At 35.9% G+C, this 24480-nt stretch overlaps 1 protein-coding gene and 1 non-coding gene across 2 annotated transcripts in view; one reads left to right on the forward strand and one right to left on the reverse strand.

Moving 5' to 3' along the window:
- Positions 1-24480, reverse strand: part of LOC111504682 (uncharacterized) — an 84289-nt gene that overhangs the window by 5700 nt on the left and 54109 nt on the right. Inside the window, exons 6-7 of the mRNA XM_074178373.1 lie at positions 7355-7684; positions 1495-1653 (exon numbers count right to left, since the gene is read on the reverse strand). Coding sequence (XP_074034474.1) covers positions 1495-1653; positions 7355-7684 — 489 coding nt within the window. The remainder of the gene's footprint in view (positions 1-1494; positions 1654-7354; positions 7685-24480) is intronic.
- Positions 2114-2220, forward strand: LOC111504684 (U6 spliceosomal RNA). The gene has a single exon (XR_002722038.2). It is a non-coding gene; the product is annotated as a U6 spliceosomal RNA (small nuclear RNA).

Consider the following 24480-nt stretch of genomic DNA (forward strand, 5'->3'; position numbering starts at 1 on the left):
GTCTTAAACAACGAACACATCCTTGATCCTGCCTTGGTTCTATTACAGAGTGGGAAGACTATCATCTTCAATCAAAACTAGTTGTCTTACTTTCAGGTTTTCTCCATTCCAACTCCGATATCTGGCAATTTGAATATTTCGCTATGCAGAACACTTTCATGTGAACAATTGATTACACTGATGAAAACATACTTTCGAAACAACTACTTTCATATGAACATTGAATTATAGAAAAATCACTTTTTTCCATTCAGTTTGTACTCTAAACTTCCGTTATAGAACTTAAATGGACATCATTCATAGAAACACTACACAATATAATGTACGAAAGTAATAATAAAACATTTCACTAACATGGAACACTATCATTCTCAATGGCGGACTTCGGAGTTTCGGAAGGAGGAATTTGTCTTATCGTCTCATAAACACCAATCTGTATAACACTCAATTCATTCATAATATCACGCCTTTATATTGGAGATGAGTTAAATCGACTCGTGTCACGATGACAATACGTAATGACATTAATACCCTCATTTGATATAATTTCAGTTTACCACATTTTTAAAGTGATAACTTCTTATGGGAGGGTAAACCGCTTTGTAACGTAACGCATCAGTATGTCTGGCTTCCCTTTCTCCTCACTGTTGTATATTATAATCATGTAAGGTAAGCTGAAAAGTACCAAACCTTTAGTATTGAGAAAACATTGGAATACGAGTTTGGAGAACTGTCGGTTTACTGTCAAATAAAAAATAAAGTTGTAATGTGAGATAATTCTTTGTAAGAAAGTTTAATCTAAAAGTATTTGTTCTGTATCCGAAAATACATAACACTCACTTTATCGCGACGGAGAAGTATCTCGCGTGGGCACGAGATACTTGATCAGTCGTGCTGGAGTAGTGTCGTGAGTAATATGTCACCTCATCGTAACATATCGAACTATTGGAGCCAAGTCTACCAATGAGAATGGAGTTATTATTACCTAGAAATGGTATTCTCTCTCTCTCTCTCTCTCTCTCTCTCTTATTGTATGAAACGTAGCTTAAAAATGATGACAGGTACTAATTTTGTCTATGTACATTATTAGTATCATTATTTATTCCTAGAAAAGTAACAATTAGCTTATGCAGTAGCTATAATATATGTAGATACATATACAAAATGATCAATAAAAGATTTTGTTAATAAATAACCTTTTCCTACGATATCATATTGATACACATGATATTTTAAGTAATAACCTAAGCTTTTCTGAAATTAAACAATTTCAATATTGAATACTTTAACTTAGATTAGTTTAAGTTATCACTTTTATCGGAGACACGAGACGCACAAGTTTTTTGTATAAAGATGACGAAGTTGAAAGCCAAAACCAGTATTTCCCAAAAAGACCAATTACTTTAACCATCTCATCTGTGGTCATTCTGGCTACATTAGTGACGTCTATTAATTACTTGTGAGACTATTCTACACCAGAGAAAATTAACCCACCTTTTTCTGTTGTCTTCATAATAACGAAATCGATACCATTAAAGTTCTCTGGTTGGAAATTTGAAGGAATAACGAGATGTTCACTGACGTCTGTAACATCCTTCGAGAAATATTTAGTCTGGAAGAGTACTATCGTAGAATGGTCCGATTTATTGTTTCCTGAAAATAACAAGTAACAAAAATCGTCAACAAGAAAGCTTACGATTACGATTTGGTAGAAATATAAGAAAAAAGGCAATATTAAAATTTTATAACTAGGTATGTGGAACAAAAAATACAAGCGTACCGTTCCATGTAACATTGAAAGTGAAACAACCGGAAAATGCTTTGGGCCTTTTGTTTGTCAGATCAGTGCATAAATATCTAATATCCTTGGTATATTAATAACTATTTTCATGAGAAAAATTCATAATGGAAGATTCAATATACGAATATTAATGCTAAACGAGGCTCCCAAAGGCAGTCTGTTGCGAAGCCAAATTTCCATATTAACCATTTGGTAATATGAAACCACACTCATTGAGTGTGGTTGTCAAAATGTCTCAGAAGCAGAATGATTCAAGGGTTTCATTTAACAAGTATTCTTCAGAGTATTCTATAAATATATTCTATTAGTATTGTACTCGCTTCGGCGGTGCATATACTGAAATTGGAATGATACAGAGTAGATTAGTATGGCCCCTGCGCAAGGATGACACGCAAAATCGTGAAGCTTTCCACAATTAAATATTTTCGTTCTGGTTCTGCTGGTGGTTTAAATTCTTTCCGCCCTAGCAACATGCAAGACCTCATTAGTCACAGCTCTGGAAATTCAGGACAGAAATTTCTTCTGTTATAAAATTGTAACTTCATTTTAACTGATAGAGTTACTCCAGAAATCTGTCCTATACTTTTTGATCCTTCACTGTGTCCTCTTCGGAAAAAGAATGGAGGAGTAAGACTGATTGTTGTCGGTACCTTTTATCGTAGATAGGTAGCAAAACTTGGTGGTATGAGGATCAAAGACGAACTAGGATCAATGTTACGTCCACTACAGTTTGGTTACGGTACTGCAGGTGGATGTGAAGCTGTAGCTCATGCTGCTCGTAGATATATCAATCTTCATCCAAATCCCGATTCAAAAATTTTCCTGAAAATAAATTTCAAAAATGCCTTCGACGTGACTGATAGAAACATCATGCTTCGTAAGGTTAAAGATTCGTTTCCAGTATTATACTCCTTCTTGAGTCAGTGTTATAAATCAGCTTCCTATTTGAGTTTTGGTGAACATCTGATTCTGTCTGAGAGAGGTGTTCAACAAGGTGATCCTTTAGGATCTGCTCTTTTCTGTCTGACTATCAACGAAGTCACTCAAAACTTATCATCTAAATTCAGTTGTTGGTATTTGGACGATGGCTCAATCGCTGGCGATGAAAACATTATTTCAAAGGATTTACAAAAAATCATGGATTATTCAAAATATATTGGACTTGAACTGAATTTTGATAAATGCGAGTTGATTACTCTTTCAATTCTGAATAATATTTCCGAATCCATCATTTTGAAATCGGCTCCTGGTATAAAAATTTTGGAAAAGTCTAAATAGAGTCTTCTGGGTGCTCCTCTTTCTGAAGATTCACTTTCATAACATCTTCGAGAAAAATGGGGATCACTGAAATCGCTGACCACCAGATTGAATGAACTTCCTTAACACGTTGCATTTTTTCTTTTCGAAAATTGTTTGGTGGTTCCAAAACTCATGTAAGCCCTAAGATGTTCCCCCACTTGGTCAAGTCAGTTAGAGTTTGACAAATTTGATGATTTACTCCGCAACACGACGGAATATGTTACAAACAATCTATTCAATAATTATTCATGGCTCAAAGCAACGGTTCCTGTAAACCTTGGCGAACTAGGGCTACGTTCGGCTTCTTCCGTAGCTTTACCAGCATTTCTGTCGTCAGTCAATAGTGTTTCTGATCTTATCGATCCCGTCCTTCCTTCCATATTTATCGATATCAACGACGTTTTTATGCTGAAACTGAATCACTTTGGCATGCCGCAACTAATATTGCTCCTCCTACAGATAAAAAGAAAATACAAAGTTCATGGGACCGACCTCTTCTGAACATTATAACTGATAAACTTCTGAAATCTACAATTGTATATGATAAGACTCGTCTGAAAGCAGCAATGATCAAGGAATCGGGTGCTTTGCTGACTGCTTCACCTATTGCATCTCTTGGAACACTATTAGAGGATGAATCTTTCAGAATAGCAGTAGGACTTAGGATGAGTTTATCTAATTTGTGTGCCTCATACTTGTGCTGCTGGAACCGCACATTGTCTGGCGAAAAATTGAGACGAAAAAAATACCAAAATCTTGGTAACAACTAAATGTTCCATCCAGTAGTGGTTGAAATTTTTGATGTTAATGGCCCGGAATCTCTCTAATTCGTTCATGAATTTAGAATAGGGCAACCAACGAAAGATCACCGTCCGTCCTCTTTTTTGATAGAAATAATTACTATTGCTATTCAACGTGGAAATGCTGCTTCCGTTCTTGCAACTATTCCTCTGTCACATAGTTTTGATGTGATCATGCATTGCCCTTATTTCAGTACGGAACTAAAATCTCTTTGAAACAAGCCGAAATATGTGAATATTTATCAGTGTCCTATCAAGATTAATTCGCAAGTGATTGATCCACCTTCTTCTTTTTCAGTGCGGTCAATGGACTTAGGTCATTATTGCCCCCCAAATATGAGTTGCAGTCCTCGTGGTTCTAGTTCCCTTTCAGTGGAAGAGCTTAATGAAGGAAGAGCCAAACTGATTCCTCTACAAAACCCTTCATCACTTGGAAGGATCGATTGCAGCTTGAGAAATGGTTCTGATACAGATTTTGTGAAATATGTTTTTCCTTACGAATCAGTAGACAGTTGTCCTGAAAATCATGAGAAGAAATTTGGGTTAGATAATTTAGGAAACACTTGCTACATGAATAGCATTTTACAAGTGTTGTTCATGACGACGAATTTCAAAAAAGTGGTTTTAATGTTGAACGAGAATGTTTACAACTGTTTGAGGATTTGAAGAAATTAATATTTATTTTGTTTCCTTTTTCAATGTTTTTTGTTACGCCAATGTTTATTGATATAATTGAAAAACGTCACGTAATTGTCAAACAATTAATTTCGAATTGTACAACATTTAGGAAATAAAAACAGTTTTAGAAGCTATAAGCAGCCCAGTTTCTTAGTAGAACAACGTAAGCGGTTCAGACTTTAGTTTCAATAACATAATTTGGTAGCAAAACGTGGTAACCGCAATAAAAAACATAACACCTACTTATTCACCAAATTCAAACAGCTCTTCATGCAGCTGCAGGTTTGTAAGCGATTTCCTGGAGTCTTTGAAATCCACTAGATACTCGTTAGGACAACAAGAGGATTGTTCCGAATTATCGGGGTTCTTGTTGAATACTTTTCGTGAGCAAGAAAATAGCAGAATCAATACTCCTGACCGCTCTGGAATGAATGATTCCGTACAGTCTATCTCGTCTTGTGTTTGTAAATCTTTTGCTGGAAAAATCCTCACTTGTTTACTTTGTAGTAAATGTTCAAGAAGTAGCAAAAACGCATGTGAATTTCTGGAACTTCGACTACCGTTTCCTAATATGACTAATAACCAGTCCCTGCAAAGCTTATTGTTAAATCACCTGAAAATGGATGATGATGATCGAATGTATTGCCAAACATGCGCCAAACTAACTGACTGTTATAAGAAAACAAGTTTAGCTGAGGCACCAGTCAATCTAATAATAACACTGATGATCTTCAAACATGACTCAACCTCTGACGGAAGCAGCAAACTCTTACGAAGGTTCGAAATAGATGAACACTTCAACCTAGCAGACCACTATAATAATCTTCATGCAATCATTGTTCACTGTAGTTCTGGCGTTGAATCTGATCATTATTACGCCTTGGTCAAAGACGAAACGGACTGGTTTAAGTTTGACAATAGTCGTGTCACTAAGTGTTTTGGCGATGTATTTAATTTATTGGAGCTTCTGGAGACACCCTATATTTTGTTTTATGAGACAGAGGGCATTGGCAGATCAAGATCTTCAGATGATGTGGTGCTGCAAGTTTTTCCGGGTTTTCCTACAGCTGAAAAAGGAAATGTGCCACTGGAATCAATGAAGTCGTCCCGAAGCGCCAATTAATTTTTGTTGTTGTTTTTATAATTTCATGATTTGTATTTTGGAAGAGTTTTAAATAATTATTTTTTAATGATCTATATGTATCTTCAATTTTTTCAAAATTATCAAGTACTTTCAGAATTATTGCAAACATTGAAATAAAATAAAAAAATAATTATGATTACAGAAATTTGTTAAAACACATTCAAAATCTAATAAGTAATACTCTTCATTTATTGATAATGTATTGAAAAAACATCAATATCAAGTAACTAGTTTAGTAATCCAATAATGTTTCTGAAGAATCATTAGTTGTGTAACAGGATACATTTTTCTTTAAAAAATGATTGTTTTCTTGCCGACGTTTCAAATTCAATTGAAATCTTCTTCAGAGCTCTGAAGTGCATCACCTTGATGGAACAGCATTTTCGTTTCTGTTGAAAAAATGTGTAGAAATCTGTTTTTCAGTTAACCAGATGTCGCCCTCCTACGAACGACAACTCTCAAAAGTCGAAATTTGTACGTGCTAAGAACAAATAAGGCCTTTTTGTGATATCGTCCTTCAAATGCTCCAGTACCGCTATGTAATACTGGCTATTGAGGTTTTTTTCCTTTTCAAAATAGTCGATGAATATTATACAATGCGCATCCCAAAATACTAATACCATAACCTTACCAACCGACTTTTGCGTTTTGCACGCTTTGGAATCGATTCACCACGTGCAGTTCCTCAGATGAAGATCGTTTCGATTCTGCTGTGAAATGATTTATCGATGTTCCATCCATTGTCTTTTTTATGGCTAAACAGCTTCAAACACTACTCACAATCATCGTTGTTGTTTTTGGTCGATTGTAAGCTCCCACAGAGCTTTCACATACACAAATATTCATGCACGATACGTTCAACGCGTTCTTTTGATATCTCCGGAGCCTTAGCTATCTCGATCAACTTCACTTTTCCGGACTTTTTTTGTTTTCGTCGGTAACATAGTTTTTAGGACGTCCATTGCGTGAATCGTCCTCGGTGTTCATTTCACCTCAGTTAAACTCAGCAAACAACTTCTCAACGGTTGATTTTCCTTGTTGTCAAAGTCTGAAAGTGGTTTTTCTAGCCAAGCCTCTCCCTCAACAGTATTTTTTTCAGCACGAAATTCTTTTTTATCCATTTTCTCCAAACTAACAAAAGTTGCTACACTCAAAATGGTCTATGTCACAAACGAATAGTCCGATAGCTGTGAAATTTGTACACGTGTCCTTTGAAGGTTAGGATTAACTAAAAATCATATGAATTTCATACTGAAAGCTCCACTTGTGTATTAGCTTACGAACTTTTCAGCCCATCTAATATACGGCTCATATTATCACGGTGACAAATAAGAGGTTCTAAAGGTGCCGCCTATGTTCTGAAAGCATAATATGAGTTTTAATTCCAGAAATGAGCCTCTGAAAGTTTTTTAATTTTTGACTGGCCATTCTTATGGAAGTGAAATCAACTGACATTGATTCGTGAAAAAAGTATTCACCATACAAAAATTGAAATTTGGCTCGTGTAGGTACAAATTATAAAATTTTACCTCATTTGTTGAACTGGTTGTTGATAATTACTTTTTTAATCATTTTGAAAATATGACAGTTATTTCGTATTTTTTTATTTTTATATCACTTAGGTATACTCACCATCCATACCAATGTGTACTGATATACTAGGTGTTTGAGCTACATTGATACTGTAATTCTTGAATATCAGCTCTTTGTCGACAAAGACTTCAACAGTTGGAAAATTGTCTTTTGGAATTACCACACTTTCACAAATATATGGAAGTTTTGCCTCACATATGTTATCGTTCCAATACCCAGTCTTCCATATTTCCATGCAGTATTCATTGCCTTGGTCGTTATTTGGTTCTCCTGTGAACCAATGAAGGTAACTAAATTTTTCCGAGTCCGACCAACGCCAAGTCTTGTGATTGGCTATTTTATTTCCTGATGTCCAGTAAATTTCATGTTCTGTAAGAATTACAAAATTGTTCGTGAAATGCCTCATACCATCTCAATCAACAATCAATAATAATAAACTATATAAACATTACTATCGATATTTCCAACAAAGTTGCTCAATGTCTAAACACAATCGAAGTCAGATGCAAATAAAACGCTTCAATATTACCAGTAGTTCAAAAAATAAGACATGTCTGATCTTGAGGTGTTGGGAGTGGAATTTCTGTTTTTACAAGCTTATAATCACTGATAGTTTTGACTTTCGTGAAACCTGACAAAATGAAATAGACATCAGTTCATTAAGAAAGTATTATCAACTATACCGTATCTAGGTCTGAACTGTTTCCGCTCCTGATATGTACTAGATTCTTCGATATACCAGATACGTTATAACCTTTGCTTTCATAGGTCTCATTTATTTTGTACATCAATATAACAAGAAAAATGTCTTCCAGAGACATATTTCAGATTGATCAAGATTATTGTCCCTTGTATAAAGGAAAACACGCTTCAATTATTTCATACCATAATAGAGGATGCGTCGTTTTCATGATATTGAAAATTGAAATGAATTGCTTTCTGATCGTCATTCCACCCAATATTCTGAATCAATGTTCATTTCATCATCATCAAAATAAAAATAAATCTACAGAGCTGAAAAGTGGCATTCCTAATTCAAATTTCTCAGCAAAGTAGTATCAAATATTGGACAAAAGTCACTTTCTGGGAATTCTCACCTTTCCCAGCAGCAGAAGATTTTGAAGAAGAAGTATCATTGGTGAAATGCATATCCAGATTCGTTCGTGAACTCGATAATGAATGAGATAGAAAACAATGAGTTTTCAACAACCAAATGACTTTACGTACAGCAACACCAATTCAATAGCCACTAACTCACTCAAAACCCAAGCACTATCTGAAAGAGTATCACGAAAAATTGCATTTATGACAAACTTTGTTCTCACAGTGAATTTTATATTGAAATCCATTGAAATTGCGTAAAAGTAAATATAGAGATCACGTCAGAAATAGACAATCAACGGGACCAGAACTTTCCGAACACGTTTTGAAATTAGTATACCAACGTCTAGACCAAAATCTCTTTTTTATAAAAAATATGTCGATGACATTATCATATCCCTTCCTCAAGATGGAACATCTGAGATTGTGGACATCTTCAACAGTTATGACCCTTACATACAGTTCACCATCGAACCTGAGAACAACGAATAATGAGCTCATTTCCTTGACACGAAGGTTATCAGAACACCAGATAACACTCTACTCATAGATTGGTATCGCAAGCCTATCAGTTCTGGTAGGTTCTTGAACTATTGGTCATACCACAAGCAGTCAACGAAAATTAATTTGGGCAAATAAATGAAAAACCGCATTCTGCAGATTTCCGATCCTACTTTTCATAAAAAGAAATTAAATATACTTTTCCAATTATTTATTAATAACTCCTACCCGGATCCTCTACGTAAGAAGATTGTATTCAGTACGTCAACCATTGACGTTCAAATCAACAATAACAACCAGTTGGATATAAATCCTTTAAAGTCTGACAATATCACAATTGGGGCTGAGCCACCTCCAATTCCTATACTTTTCTCGTCTTTACTATACATATGTGATATGACACCCAAGTTATTCAGAATTTTCAAAGATTTGAATGTAAAAATAGCTTTTAGAACCATACTCACCATACTCTGAAAATATTGCGTTAAAACAGCTCTAAAATGTATTGAATGTACGAAATGTGAGGCGGTAGCTCATCCAAGCTGTGCCAAGAGAATAAAAAATGTAATTTTGTGTGAAGATGGTATGATCTGCTGCCAAGTGAGTGAAGGTGAATATGATATGAACTGTAACCCTAACCAATTTGAACAACTAATCTCGTCGGTGAGTGATGTTAATTTGAATTCAATTTGCTCTAACGAGATTGAAAATATGAAGGAAAACACATTGAAAAATGAAATACAGTATATCAAAATTATCATCAAACATAAAGATTTCATGAACTACATGAAAAAATCATGTTGCTGCAAGAAATGAAGTATGAACAGATAAAAAGTGTAAACAATGCTTCTCCTGCCTGCCCTTTTTCGGAACCCGAGTCCAGTGCTGTTAAATCGGGAGTGTCTACGCGTCCGACTCCGAGTTCAAACAAAACAAGAAAATAAAGTGAACACAACAATGGTCATAATCGAGAATTAGGACCAAAACAACAACAAATTACATCAAAACAAGTTTGTTCTGCCATCTTAGAGGCAAAGTCTACCACAACAATGACGAGTCTTCAAAATGTGAATCCTATCGATAATGAACATGAAGACAGTGAAGGCTGGCAACAAGTCCAACATAGAAGAAAACGCAGATACCTGGTAGGTCGAACTGAACAAGATTGGGTGGTGGGAACAGTTCCAAGATTTGTGTCTCTCCATGTAACTGGGCTGAAACCAAATACTAATTTTGATGAACTGAAAAACTTTCTGCAAACAAATCTTCCAGGTGTGAGGCCCATCCTTCTAAAAGGCCCGACATATATGCATTTGCAAAAGTTACAATCAATCGTGAGCAGTTGAACAAGGCATGGAGACGAGAAGTGTGGCCAAATGGAGCATTGGTATCTTTTTTTGCCAGGAAGAGGATGCAAGTAACACAAGAGGATCCTCTACATCAAATACCCATCTAATTCAAAAAATAAACTATGAAACAAACCTAAGTATAAAAACGTCAAATAAATCTACCCGCAACTGTGATAGGACAAAGGCTAATACCACAATCAACCGTGGATCTCTTACCCGTGATCTAAATCATGATGCTGAATTTGTTAAAAACTCAACATATGTCACTAAGAAAAATGTGAAGCAAAAGACTTTCCTCTCCTGCTACTACCAGAATGTGGGAGGTTAAAAGTCTAGTCTTCAAAATTTTAAAAAATTCGTCCTTTAAAGTAATTATGATGTAATAATATTATCAGAAACTTGGTTATCTGATGATATAAGTATAATAGAATCATTAGTTCAAGGTTACTCTATCTTGTATCTTCCGCTCATTCCAGTGAGAAAAAAGGAGGTGGGGTATTAATAGCTATTGAAATTATTTTGAACCCAAAATTTATTGTGACGAACGTTAACTTGGAGCTGTGTTTTGTGCAGATAGTATATGGTATCAGCAAAATCATTATTGGTGGTATCTACATCCCTCCAAACTCCACTGTAGATAAATATTTGGTACATGCGGAAGAAGTTGAAAAATTAATGCAAAACCATGTTAACCACAATTTTTTTAATTTCTGGTGATTATAACCTACCACAGGATGTGTGGTCCAATGGTAATCTTGGAGTTACTGCTCAGTGTCCTATAAGTTTATCGGCTTTAACTTTATGGGAATATTTCAGTTTCTTAAATCTGTTTCAACACAACGGTTTTCGCAATAGTCGTAATATTCTACTTGATCTGATTTTTTCTAATCTGGAATCAGTTACGGTTACAACTATTGATCTGTTACATCATAATAGCATACACCATACTTCCTGTTTTTTCTATATACCTACAAGTAATCTTGACAACATATTAGTAACTGAAGAAGTTGTTTTTGATTTCAAAAATGGAGATTATAATTCAATTAACTACCACTTATCCATGATTGAATGGGATAATTACTTGAATATGAATGACATTAATACTTCCATTGCCCAATTGTGCGATATACATATGGTGAATGAATGTCATTACGATGTCATCGATGACATACGCAGATCAAGCTTATTCCGTGACATTAAAAATCGTAATTCATGAATGAATTGTGTGTATTTTCTATAATGTTATCCAATTTGGTACTGAAGAGCCTTGGGGCAAGTGTCCTAAGGCGAAACATCGATGTATACCAGTGAGGATGACAGTTTTCCATGTGAGTGCAATTTGTTACCATTCATTCAAAGTAGAACAAAGTATAATTCAGTGTTCATATAGAAGTATTTGTTTCGAAAGTTTTTTTATATGAAAGTAGCTGTTTCAGGAGAACTTTCTTTCAGTTTGTGTCTGAAAGTTACTTCTTTGCATGATCTACACACCCATGTATTGAGTTACTTATTTTCAAATTGATTACTTCCTTCCGTTCTTTGGAAGATTCCCTCATCCTTTTTTTGTATCAAGATGGAGTAGTAGAAAGCCAAAAACTTTCTTTCCCAGAAACTATTTGCTTTAATGCACACCTACATTCCTACTGAAATTCTGAAACCAAATCCAAAGTTTCCATGTTGGTATAACCCGGAGCTAAAAAGCAGCATATAAAAAAAATTGCCCATGAATCCTTTGAACATTCGAGTAATCATGAGGATTATATTAATTTTTCAAATCTACGAATTGAGTGTAAATTGCTTTCCAAGGAGTGCTACCACCTCCATTTATGCGAAATAGAAGAAAGCTTAGCAGCTGATAGTAAGTCCTTTTGGCGTTTCGCTAATGAAAAATCAAGAAACAATTTCCCAAATGAAATGTACTTGCATAATAAAATAAGTAAGAGTGGTTCTGACATGGCTCATTTATTTGCTGAACATTTATCATCTGTATACGTTAAATCAGATACTCATTTTTCGGATGTAAAGTATCATTGTAATGTTAATGTCAATAAGTGTAAAGTATCATTGAGTGAAGTGTTTGATAAAATTTCAAACCTGAAAGATTGTTTGCTGTGGTCCTGATAGAATCCCTTCATACTTTTTAAAAAGGTGAATATATTCTGTGAGTATTCCAATACATTCAATTTTTAATATGTCCCTAGATCAAGGTATTTTTCCAGATTTTTGGAAATATAGCTTTATAAGACTAATCTTCAACAAAGTTTGTATTGAGGATATCTCAAATTATAGGGGTATTTGTTTACAGTCTTGCTTGCCTAAAATGCTGGACTCTTTTGTCACAGACTATCTATTATGGGAGTGAAAAATGTCAGTTATTGATCAGCAGCATCAATTTAGCAAGGGGAGATTCACAGTCACCAGCTTACTAACTTTTCAAAATACAATATCAAATGCTTTCGAGAGGGGGTGTCGAGTTCACTCTATATACACTGACTTCTCGAAGGCATTTGATAGAGTAAATGAACTATTAATTACTAAACTGAAGGCATATGGCATCACTGGCAATCTACTGAACTGGCTCCATAGCTTCTTAACGGGTAGGTATCAATGGGTTAAAATTAGCGATTACACTTCAGATAGTATTGAAGTTCATTCTGGGGTTCCCCCGAGAAGTCACTGTGGCCCCCTACTTTTCAACCTATTTGTCAATGACATTGCCCTAAGTATTGAGTTTTCTCAAATTGTACTATTTGCTGATGATTTAAAAATATTTAAAGTTATTGAAAATGAATTAATTGTCATCAACTTCAGAGTGATATCAATAACCTTGTACATTGGTGATGCAATTCCAACGGAATGGATCTGAACCTCAATAAATGCTTCTTTATAAATCACAATAGAAATCATACTTCCATAGACTTTTCATACTCTATCAATTCATTAGACCTAGAACGGGTATCTCAAATGAAAGACTTGGGGGTTTTATTGGATGATAAACTATCGTTTTCTCAACACATTATAATGATCTCCCTGAAAGCACGCAAGATGCTAGGTTACATCAAGAGAGTATATCCACAGACCTTTCATTCAATGCCTTTAAAGTTCTCTACTGTGCATTCGTCCGTTCAATCTTGGAATATGCGTCGGTGGTATGGAACCCTCACTATCAAACTTATATTAATATGCAGGAAACGGTTCAACACAAAGTTTTAAGATCTTCTGCATACAAATTAGGAATCAATGTAGACAATTATGACTATGATTATCCAGCCCTATGTTCATCTTTGAACATAACTTTTCTGGTGAACAGAAGAATAGAAATTGACTTATGCTTTTTGTTCAAGTTGCTAGCTGGTGAAGTTTATTCACCAGATCTCTTGTTTCACATTGATTTTAAAATTAACACCTCTGGTATAATATGTCAAATAACACCTTTCATAATAAACACCATTACCGTAACTATAGATTCCACAGCCCTTTATCAACAGTGGTAAGGAATGCAATTAAAGTAGATTTGAACTACTTCGGCATACCCTATTCTACTTTCAGACGAGAATTAAAAAATATAAAAGATAAAGGCATACACTTGGCCTTATGATGCTGTTTGAATGAGTGATCTCCTTATTCTCTTAAGAGTATATTAATGTGCAGTGAATGAATATTTTATATGTATGTGTGTATTTATGTATTTATCTATATATAAGTATATACACTTTATTTTCATTCTTTTTATTTTTATATTTTATAAGACCACAATTAAAAATGAATGTATATAGCTTTCCTCTGTAGTAAAATTATCAAATCATCTAAAAGAACAATTCGTTCAATTCTATACGTGATAGTAAAATTATGTTTTGTAGGTATACATATTCAGGGCCGCAAATTTTATATCAATGCTATAATGCTATAATGGACATTCCGTAAATAAATAAATAGATAAATAAATAAATAAATAGAACAGCAGATGTCTCTGATCACACTTGCACCATAAACAATAACGATTTTTAGTAAAATTTCAATGTAATTTTCTTCTTTGTATCCTGTGTTGAGTCAACCTCTTTTAATTAGTGACTTGTTTATTGTATTGACATGTTTCAATTGTTCAAAGATAACATTCTTTTCGTCACGGCCAACCTCACTAACAGTAAGTGTGACCTTTCATATTAATATTATCATTTTCCAGCAGCGTGACTGCATTAAGCCACCGGTAGACAGCTGTTTCAGCCTATTGGGCATCGTCAGTACCGGGCAGGCGGTCCTCGATTGGACAACTTGGCAAGTTGACTTGGGTGTCACACAAATAGGTGGTTTCACTTATGTTTCACTTGCGTTTACGCAGTTATTTTCATCAAGTACTTTTCTGGTTTTTCACATTTTGTCTTCAATCGAGGACCGCCTGCCCGGTACTGACGATGCCCAATAGGCTGAAACAGCTGTCTACCGGTGGCTCTTAAATTGAAATCAATATGGGAATTGTAATATACTGAACTCAATAATTTGATGGAACTCAGAATATTCACATCTAATAATAATATAAATATTCGTTCTGGAATAAAAAAACAAGATGTTTTACTTTTCATATTCTATTTCCCACTGACTGGAATGTCAATATAAAAAATATATACAAAAAAAAGTAGTTTAACATTCCCGTAAAAAAATATACCACCGCTCGATGTACATACAGAGTGTATCTATAATGAATATCTTACATCTCCTCCCTTAAAAAAAAAATAAAAAGTTGTATTTCATTATTATTAAAAAAAAAATGTATTGATAAGTTAATCTATCTGGAGGTTTAATTAATCGTCTTGGTCTACTGCTAACTAAATTGTCACTATTTAAAGAAACAGTTGGTTGTCCGTCATTTGAACTATGTTCCTCATTTTTAATATTTTCTGTTATAGAAGACGAACGAAAATGAAATTTTTTTATTTGGTTTAAATGACGTCTCCACTGTACATTACCTAAATCTGGCACTCGTACTACATATATTGTTTTGCCAATTTTCTTTACAATTTCCCCTTTTATCCACTCTCTCGAGTTTTGTTTTCGGTAATCCCGCACTGTCACTTCTTCCCCGGGTTCGAACACCAAAAATCTCTTACCATTATGATACATTTTTTGATTATATTGTGCCACTGACACTCGATTTCTTATCTCTGTTTGATCTTTCGGTAACAAGATATCAAAACGAGTTCGCAAATCACGACCTAATAACATTTTCGCCGGACTCTCTTGGGTAGTGCAATGCGAAGTTGTTCGATAATCGAATAAAAAATTGTTCAATGCCAAGTTAATGCAAATATTCCTATTTTTGCCGAAAGCATTTCTCAGTACATTTTTCACTGTTTTGACGGCATTTTCCGCCGCTCCGTTAGAGGAAGGGTGAAAAGGAGGACTCGTGCTATGCGTAATTTGATTTTTCGACAGAAAATTTTTAAATTCTACCGAACAAAAAGTAGTACCATTATCAGTTACTATTTGGTTAGGAAGTCCAAAACGGGCAAAACAAGATCTTAATATTTCAATTGTCAATTTCGAAGTAATCAAAGTCATAGGAAAAACTTCGATCCATTTACTAAAAGCATCTAAAATGATTAAAAATTGTTTACCTAGAAAAGGTCCCATAAAATCTAGGTGGATTCTAGACCAAGGTTTGTTAGGAAATGGCCAATGGTGTAATTTTGCTTTATCGGGAGATTTTTTATTTAATAAGCAACTTTCGCAAGATTTACAAATTTCTTCAATTTTGTGATCCAGGCCAGGCCACCAAAAATATGAACGAGCGGGGCTCTTCATTTTAATGATGCCCATATGGGATAAATGAAGACTTCTTAAAACATCTGCCTGTAAACTTGCTGGAATGATTACACGATTATTCCACAACAAACAATTTGATTCAATGCTTAAGTCGTTTCGAATTTTGTAATAACTTCGCAAACGTTCATCTGAATTTTGCCAAATCCCACCTTCTCTGATTTTTTTAATAACTAAAGATAAAATTTCATCCTTGGCCGTGGCTTCTGAAACTATCTTAAAGTCAATTTGAAAATGTTCATTCCCCAAAAAATATGTCACGTAATTTAACTCTACCTCCTCAACAGAGGATTCTTCTATGCTTTGAGGAAGTCTTGATAAAACATCCGCCTTGTTTTCCTCGGACTGAACTACTTCTATATTATATTGATAAGCCGATAATAAAAGTGCCCACCTGCGCAGTCTATTGGCTGCCAACTGGGGTATACTTTTATTTGGATGTAAAATATATGACAATGGCTTGTTGTCTATAACTAAGGTAAAAAATCTTCCCCATAGGAAATTATGGAATTTACATAATCCAAAAATTATCGCTAATGCTTCTTTTTCTAAGGTACAATATTTTTTTTCCCTTTCTAATAATGTTCTTGAAGCATACGCGATGACTTTTTCAACACCATCAGACATTACATGTGTTATCAATGCTCCCACCCCATAGTCACTTGCTTCCGTAATAAGGCGCAAGGGTAGTTCCTGTTGATAATGTACCAAAACTGGTGTCGAAGACAAAATATTTTTTACTTTTATGAATGCAGATTCACAGTCCTCCGACCACTCCCATTTTGTTCTTTCTTTTAAGAGATTATATAATGGATGCAACAATGTTGACAAACTTGCCATAATAGTTTATCAAACCTAAGAAAGATCTTAATGTGGTTAGGTCGGTAGGCCTAGGCGCATTCTGAATAGCAAAAATTTTTGTTTCAGATGTATGTAAACCTTCTTGATCAATATCATAGCCCAAATAGGTAATTTTTGGTTTAAAAAACTGACATTTGCCTAAAGCAAGTTTTAATCCTGCTTCTTGGAGTCTGGATAATACTAATTCTAAATGAAATAAATGTTCATGTCTGTCTTTTCCAGTAACTAAAATATCGTCCAAAAAACAAACTACACCACTAAGACCTTGCAGAAGTGTTTCTAGAATTTTCTGGAATTTTGCCGGAAGACTCGCTATTCCAAAAGGAGCACGGTTGTACCGGAACAATCCTTTATGAGTCGAAATTGTCATGATTTCCCTGGATTTTTCATCCAAACTAACTTGTTGGTATGCATTAAAGAGATCAAGTTTAGTGAAATGCACACCACCTTGTAACTGAACAAATAAATCGTCTATTTTGGGTAACGGGTAAGAATCGACCTCAATAAACGGATTAACAGTGACTTTAAAGTCTCCACAGAGACGCACAGAACCGTCTTTTTTCAAAACAGGAACAATGGGTGTTTCCCATTCCGAAAAATCAATCGGTTGTATAACACCCAAGCTCAATAAGCGTTCTAGTTCTTTCTCCACTTTTTCTCGCATTGCAAATGACAATGGTCGTGCTCTGAAAAATTTAGGAGGTGTAGATTCCGATTTCAATCTGATTGAAATTCTGCCTTTTTTAAAATTACCCAGTCCCGGTGAAAATAAATTATTATATTTATTCAATAAAAAATTTAAATCTTTGGGGAGGTCTACTCCTTCTAAATTATAAACTGATAGATCAAACAGATTAAAGAAATCGCGCCCCAGTAAAGGTGGACCCCCATTTTTTATTATGAAAAAATTCAAAGTGGCAAATTTTTCCTTATATTTAATATTACATGTTATGAAACTTAAAGGAAATATTTTTTGACCATTATACAGACTAAATACTTTTTCTGTATTTTCAATGGATTTGCCGATGAAATTTTGTTGATAAAATGTTTCAGATATTACGCTATAACTAGCACCTGTATCTAAATTAAAAGTAAATTTTTTATTATCTATGAATAAATCAACCAGTACTGGATCAGTTTTACCATCGACATTAAATAAAGAAAATTCTTCTGATTCTAAAAAATTATTCCCGGCCGATGATTTGTTTAAAGATTTTTTATTTGGACACAATGGGGCTAGATGGCCCTTTTTATTGCAATAATGGCAATAGCAATCTCTAAAAAAACACTTATCTGATACATGATTTCGACGGCCGCAAACAGTACATTTGGAAAGTTTACTCCCTCCTGCTGCTTGAACTTTTTTTCTTCCTCCGCTGGAACTGTTGACCTCACCTGTTTGTGGCCCAGCTGACTTAGACGTGGAAGGGCGAGCATGCGCGGAATTTTTCGTTGCCTTGAAATAAATTTCCGGTTCCTTCTTTACAGCACTAAAGCAAGATGGCTTACTAGCACTTTTTGAACAAGCAATTTCCACTACCGATGAAAATGACACCGTAGCTTTTTCTTCAAACAACCTATCTTTCACATGTCCGTTTTCGTAACCTATTACAAAACGGTTCACTAACGCGTTTTCAATTTCCACAGCACCTCCGAACTCACATTTGGACACTAAACTTCGCAAACGGGCTGCCCATTCTCTTGGGGTTTCGTTTGTTTTCCTTGACTCGAAAAATTTTTCTCGAAAAGAAAACACCGATGCTACTGACTGAAAATGTCCATCCATCATTTTTAATATTTCCGCATAGGACTTTTTTCGGGCTCCGCAGGAATGCACATATCATACAATAACTTATAAGCCTCTTCATTTAAAAGACTCAAAAGTATGGCACGTTTACGATCCTCTTCAATGATCGAATTTGCCGTAAAATAGTTTTGCAAACGTTTTTTTATAAATCGACCAGTCCGACACTGAAAATAAAAACTCCTGAATGTGACCGGTATACTGCATTATTTTATCTGCCATACCACCGACAGAATTCACCACTAATTTCCTCGTCGCCACTGTAATATACTGAACTGAATAATTTGATGGAACTCAGAATATTCACAACTAATATTAATATAAATATTCGTTCTGGAATAATAAAACAAGATGTTTCACTTTTCATATTCTATTTCCCACTGACTGGAATGTCAATATAAAAAATATATACAAAAAAAAGTAGTTTAACATTCCCGTAAAAACAATATACCACCGCTCGATGTACATACAGAGTGTAACTATAATGAATATCTTACAGGAATGATCAGAAAATACTCATCTATTCATATTTTGATTTTTATGGAATTATTTTACAGCAGCATGACTGCTATATATATATTTGTGTGTGTGTGTGCGTGTGTGTGTTTGTGTGTGTGAGTGTGTACCTGTCGCGCAATAGTTGTGTGGCCACATGCCGTCTAGCAACAAGCATGGTGTGGCCTACCTACTTTGAGCGGCCATTTTTCGAGGCCACTAAATGCGGACCTATTTTAAACGAATCTACGCGGTCTGCTGATCACAATGGTACCTACTTCTCTATTTGACCCCAGAGTGATGGTTCAGGGATGTGTCAAAAGTTGTGTTAACTCATCAAAATTTTCTCTACCCTATGTGGCCATCACTTTCGTCTACCCAGTGCTGCCTCTACAATAACATGCATCTTGGAAACTACTTTCAAGGACTCCCGATTTATTTATCGAGCGGACTGAAGCAAAATTGAATTCTCGCAACTTGTGTTTAAAAGTGCCTTGTGTGGACAATCAGGTGTTCGTTATTTAGTAAGGCCAAGAGGTTTTTCTTACGATCTTCAGAAATGAAACTTTCTTGTTCACTAGTTCAACTAGTGAGCTATTGAACTAGTTTTTTCAAAATTTGTCAAACAAATTCTTCAAAGAAGACTAACTACCTACAATCAAATTGTTGCCACTAAAAAGCTGGGGGTTAAATAAATCCCAACGTCCACATCCCAAATATTGGGATGGCTTTCAACAAAAAATCATACAGATCGTAGAAATTATTATTCATTAGCCTTTTGAGACATGATTCAATCAATAGAACATAGGCAGTATATCTAATTGTATCATTCCAGGATAATGCAAAACTGTACAGAAATATGTACAGATTTTCATAATCAGAATAAAAATAAAAGATTGTCCTTTCCACGTAAGACAATCGTTGAAGAGTGTGGTAATTGATGATCTTCACAATATTGACTATATATCTTTCAAAAATGAACTACTCCAAAAACCAATAAGGAAGCCTGTTGACGTTATTGTGTAAGAGAACAAATATTACGGGTTTATTGAACTGGTTGTGAAAATCTCACGAAGTTTTGTCAATAAAGGTTTTTAAAATATATGAATCATTAGGAATTAATTGTACAACACCGCGTTTGAATAATTTGCGACTAAAATACTCCTCAAACTCGTCAGTTTCTCAGTTCATCGTATCTTATAAAAAACTTTGAATAAACATAGTGCTTTATCACTTTTCCCGAATAGTAGGGATGCTGAAGTTGTAATAAGTTTTGTATTACTTGCAAAAGAAATTTTGGCGATTGTGATAAAACTTGGTAAAGTTATCTGATTGATATAAGTGGTGAAAATCAATATTCATCACCAGTTTTATACAACTCGGTTATCAATATCATAATGAAGAATTGAAAATACAATGTCATGCTCTCATGTATTTTTGTCGTGTCACTTTTCGAAAAAAAATTAAAAATAAAAAAAAAATCTGTGCACGCCCTTGAGCCAGGAAGCAATATTATAAAAATGCCTTGCAAGTACTTACTAATGCTCAAACGGTACTATGAGAACTCTTAATTTTTTTAAATTTATGCCAAAAAGTACGCTTTACTTTGTTACAAGGTGGTTTATTAGTTACATTAATGGATATACAAGTTGAACTGAATTGAGTAAGCACCATTATTGACTTTGTTAATGAAGAAATGACATTAGCAAATGAGTGTTGTTTACACCCATCAACATGCAAGGAATAACAAAAACTAGTTGAGCATTGCCTTTTTAATTTTTAGGTAACATTTCTTGTTCTGATGAAAGGCCCTTGCATGTATTTTTTTCTGGTAGAAAATGAAATTTCAATAATTGAAAATATTGAAAATTTTTTTTCCTAAAGTGAAAAATAAGGGATTATTGGGACCTTGACAGTGAAAGTTACCTCATTTCAGGCAGACTGTGAAGTCATCACAGCAGCCAGGTTGCCTCTCAGCTCGCCATACAAGGCGACAGACTACCCAGTCAACCAGAGTACACCAAATTGTTACGTGATATCCTGTCACCCAGCGGTGAACCAATCAGAGTCTACCAAGTAGGAGTTACCTCATTTCAGGCAAACTGTGACGTCATCACAGCAGCCAGGTTGCCTCTCAGCTCGCCAATCAAGGCAGACAGATCACCCAGTTAACCAGAGTATACCAAATTGTCACGTGGTGTTCTGTCACCCAGCCGTGAACCAATCAGAGAGTACCAAACTGTCACGTTGCTCGCCAGGTAATCAGAGCACGCACTTCTACATCTCAGAACATCGTGGCGGGAGATTTGAATTTTCTGTGGACATGACTAATTCAGGCAGACAGACGACCAGACGTATCACTCAACAAGACAGACCGCCCAGTCACGGGGCGCACTTACGTCAGCTCATCTTGCTCAGCACAGCTTGCATAGGTTCCTAGGCAGGTTGATATTTCTGTACTGGGTCTACGACTGAAAATACCTGAACCATTCCGCCCCACTAACTCATACTCATAAAGAAACTAAATATGTTTTACTGAACAGTGATCATAATTCAAATGTAAAACAATTCGAAAAGCAATAACCGAGGCCATCATTACCAACAGTTCGCAATTACTTTCAATATCTAACGGTGGTGTTGAGGCTAACGATCGAAACAAAAATATGTTGAGCGAAAAGATGGACAAACGTAAGCGCGCCACGTGACTGGGCGGTCTGCCTCGTTGAGGGATACGTCTGGTCGTCTGTCTGCCTGAACTATTTATGTCCACAGAAAATTAAAATTTCCCGCCACGATGTTCTGAGATGCAAAAGTGTGCGCACTGATTAGCTGGCGAGCTGCATGACAGTTTGAGGACACTACGTGACTCTGATTAGTTGTTGACGATCTTATTTTAAAATATGACAGTTGTCAGAAAATTTCTTCAAATGCTAATATTTCCCTTATTTCGATGAAAACTGGCCGAACTGCAAATTCTGTGGATCTCTCTTTTTGTTATAAATTGTGAATTATTTCGGCAGTGAAATAATTCACAAATAATCTATAATAAATTAAAATATTGAAAATCCCAATGTGTAATATGGAGTCAGATGCTAAAAGTCTATTCAAAATGAGTTAGAAAACGGATTGTACAAATTCCTTCTCGACTCGTTATCTCTCAAATGCTAACGTCCCTACACTAATAAGCCACTTCCCGACTCTGACATAATTGTTCTTCTCAATACATCTTCAAACAAAACTAAATATGTTTTACTGACCAGTGATCATAATTCAAATGTAAAAACAATTCGAAAAGCAATGACCGAAGACATCACTATCAACAGTTCGCAATCACTTTCATAATCTAACGGTGGTGTCGTGGCTAACGATCAAGTCTATCGCATCAAAGACCTGCGTTCACTTCTCCAACGGAATCTTTTTTTATGACGTCATGAAACAAAAATGTGTTGAGCGATGTAAGTACATCACGAGACTGGGCGGTCTGTCTCGTTAAGGGATACGTCTGGTCGTCTGTCTGCCTGAACTATTTATGTCCACAGAAAATTAAAATTTCTCGCCACGATGTTCTGAGATGCAAAAGTGTGTGCACTGATTAGCTGGCGAGCTGCGTGACAGTTTGAGGACACTACGTGACAATTTGGTACACTCTGATTAGTTCACCGCTGGGTGACATGACACCACGTGACAATTTGGTATACTCTGCCATTTATAGCGAGCCTAGAAGCACCCTGACTTCTATGATGACGTCACAGTCTACCTGAAATAATAATAATAATAATAATAATAATAATAATAATAGAGAGATCACCTTACTTCTGCGGAGACACAGGGATAAGCCAATGCATGGGGTCTTCTTCAATAATATTGAAGACCTTGGCTTATCAAAGCGCCTGACGTTCGCTTTTCTCAGGTCGAGTGGGCTGAAGTCGGAAACTGAGGGGTTCATCATGGCTTGCCAGGATGGTGTCTTTAACACCTTAGTCTACCGCAGTCGCGTGATGGGTATAGAGGTTCCTGACACAAGGTGCAGGGCCTGCCGCGAGGCGCCCGAGACCCTAATGCACTTGCTATCAGCATGTCCAGCATATGCGGTCTCGGCCTATATCCATAGACATAACGCGGCCCTAAGGGTGCTATATTATCATCTACGGCACTCCTACGGTATTGACGAGACACCGGTGTTGCCCTACGCTCCGGGGGATATTGAATCCGTTGTGGGGAACGAGAAGTGCCGAATTTATTGGAACTATTCGTTCCCCACCCTCAGGCTCATACAAGCTAATAAGCCTGATGTAGTTCTTCTCGACCACCAGATCAAGACGATATTTGTCGTGGAGTTTTCAGCTCCTGGCGAGACGAATATCGTCAGAAAAGAGGAGGAAAAACGGATAAAATATCGAGATTTTCTCTTCGAACTCCGCAGACTCTATCCAGATCACTCTGTCAAGATGGTCGTTCTGATTGTTGGAGTCCTTGGTGGAATGATGTCTTCTCTACTCTCGAATCTCAAAATCATACCGGCTTGCCGCATTAAGGCAGAAATCTTAGCCGCACAGATGCAGAAGGCTGTCATTCTTGGCTCACTGCGTTTGCTCAGGGCACATGATTCTCGGACCCAATGATCACTTACCCCACGGTGTGGGGAGTGGTCATTGGTTGATTATGCTGGCGCGCCCTCCCGAATGTATCGGGGCTTCGGGGGATAGGGCCTGACCAGCGCACACTACGGTGAAAAAAAAAAAAAAAAAAAAAAAAAAAAAAAAAAAAAAAAAAAAAAAAAAAATATACGTCTCTCCGGCATCCAGATGGTGTAGGATGCTTCCATCTACGAGCTGCACATCCTCTCCGTAGTCCCCGCATCGTCCTCTTTTGAGATGAACCATTGCACATTTGTCTATCCCGAATTTCATACCGATAGCATGCGTGTACTCTTCCACCACCCTCAAGGACTGATAGAGATCCTTCTCTCCAGAGGCATAAAGTTTAAGATCATCCATATAAAACAGATGGGTGACCTTGTGCCTCCGGTTTCCGGGGGTGCCACAGTTATATCCTCGAGTCTTTCTGAGCGCAACGGATAATGGCAATAGTGAGATGCAGAATAGAAGGGGGCTGAGGGAATCACCCTGAAATACACCCCTTTTGAAAGTGACCCACCCTGTTTGAACTCTTGCTTGACCAGATGTTATGGTGAAGCGAGTTCGCCAAAGTGGTGTCAGTTGTTCAATGCATCTCAC

Source organism: Leptinotarsa decemlineata, unplaced genomic scaffold, assembly GCF_025532065.1.
Source record: "Leptinotarsa decemlineata unplaced genomic scaffold, Ldec_3_MD MMD2_tig00003736_RagTag_RagTag, whole genome shotgun sequence".
NCBI lineage: Eukaryota > Metazoa > Arthropoda > Insecta > Coleoptera > Chrysomelidae > Leptinotarsa > Leptinotarsa decemlineata.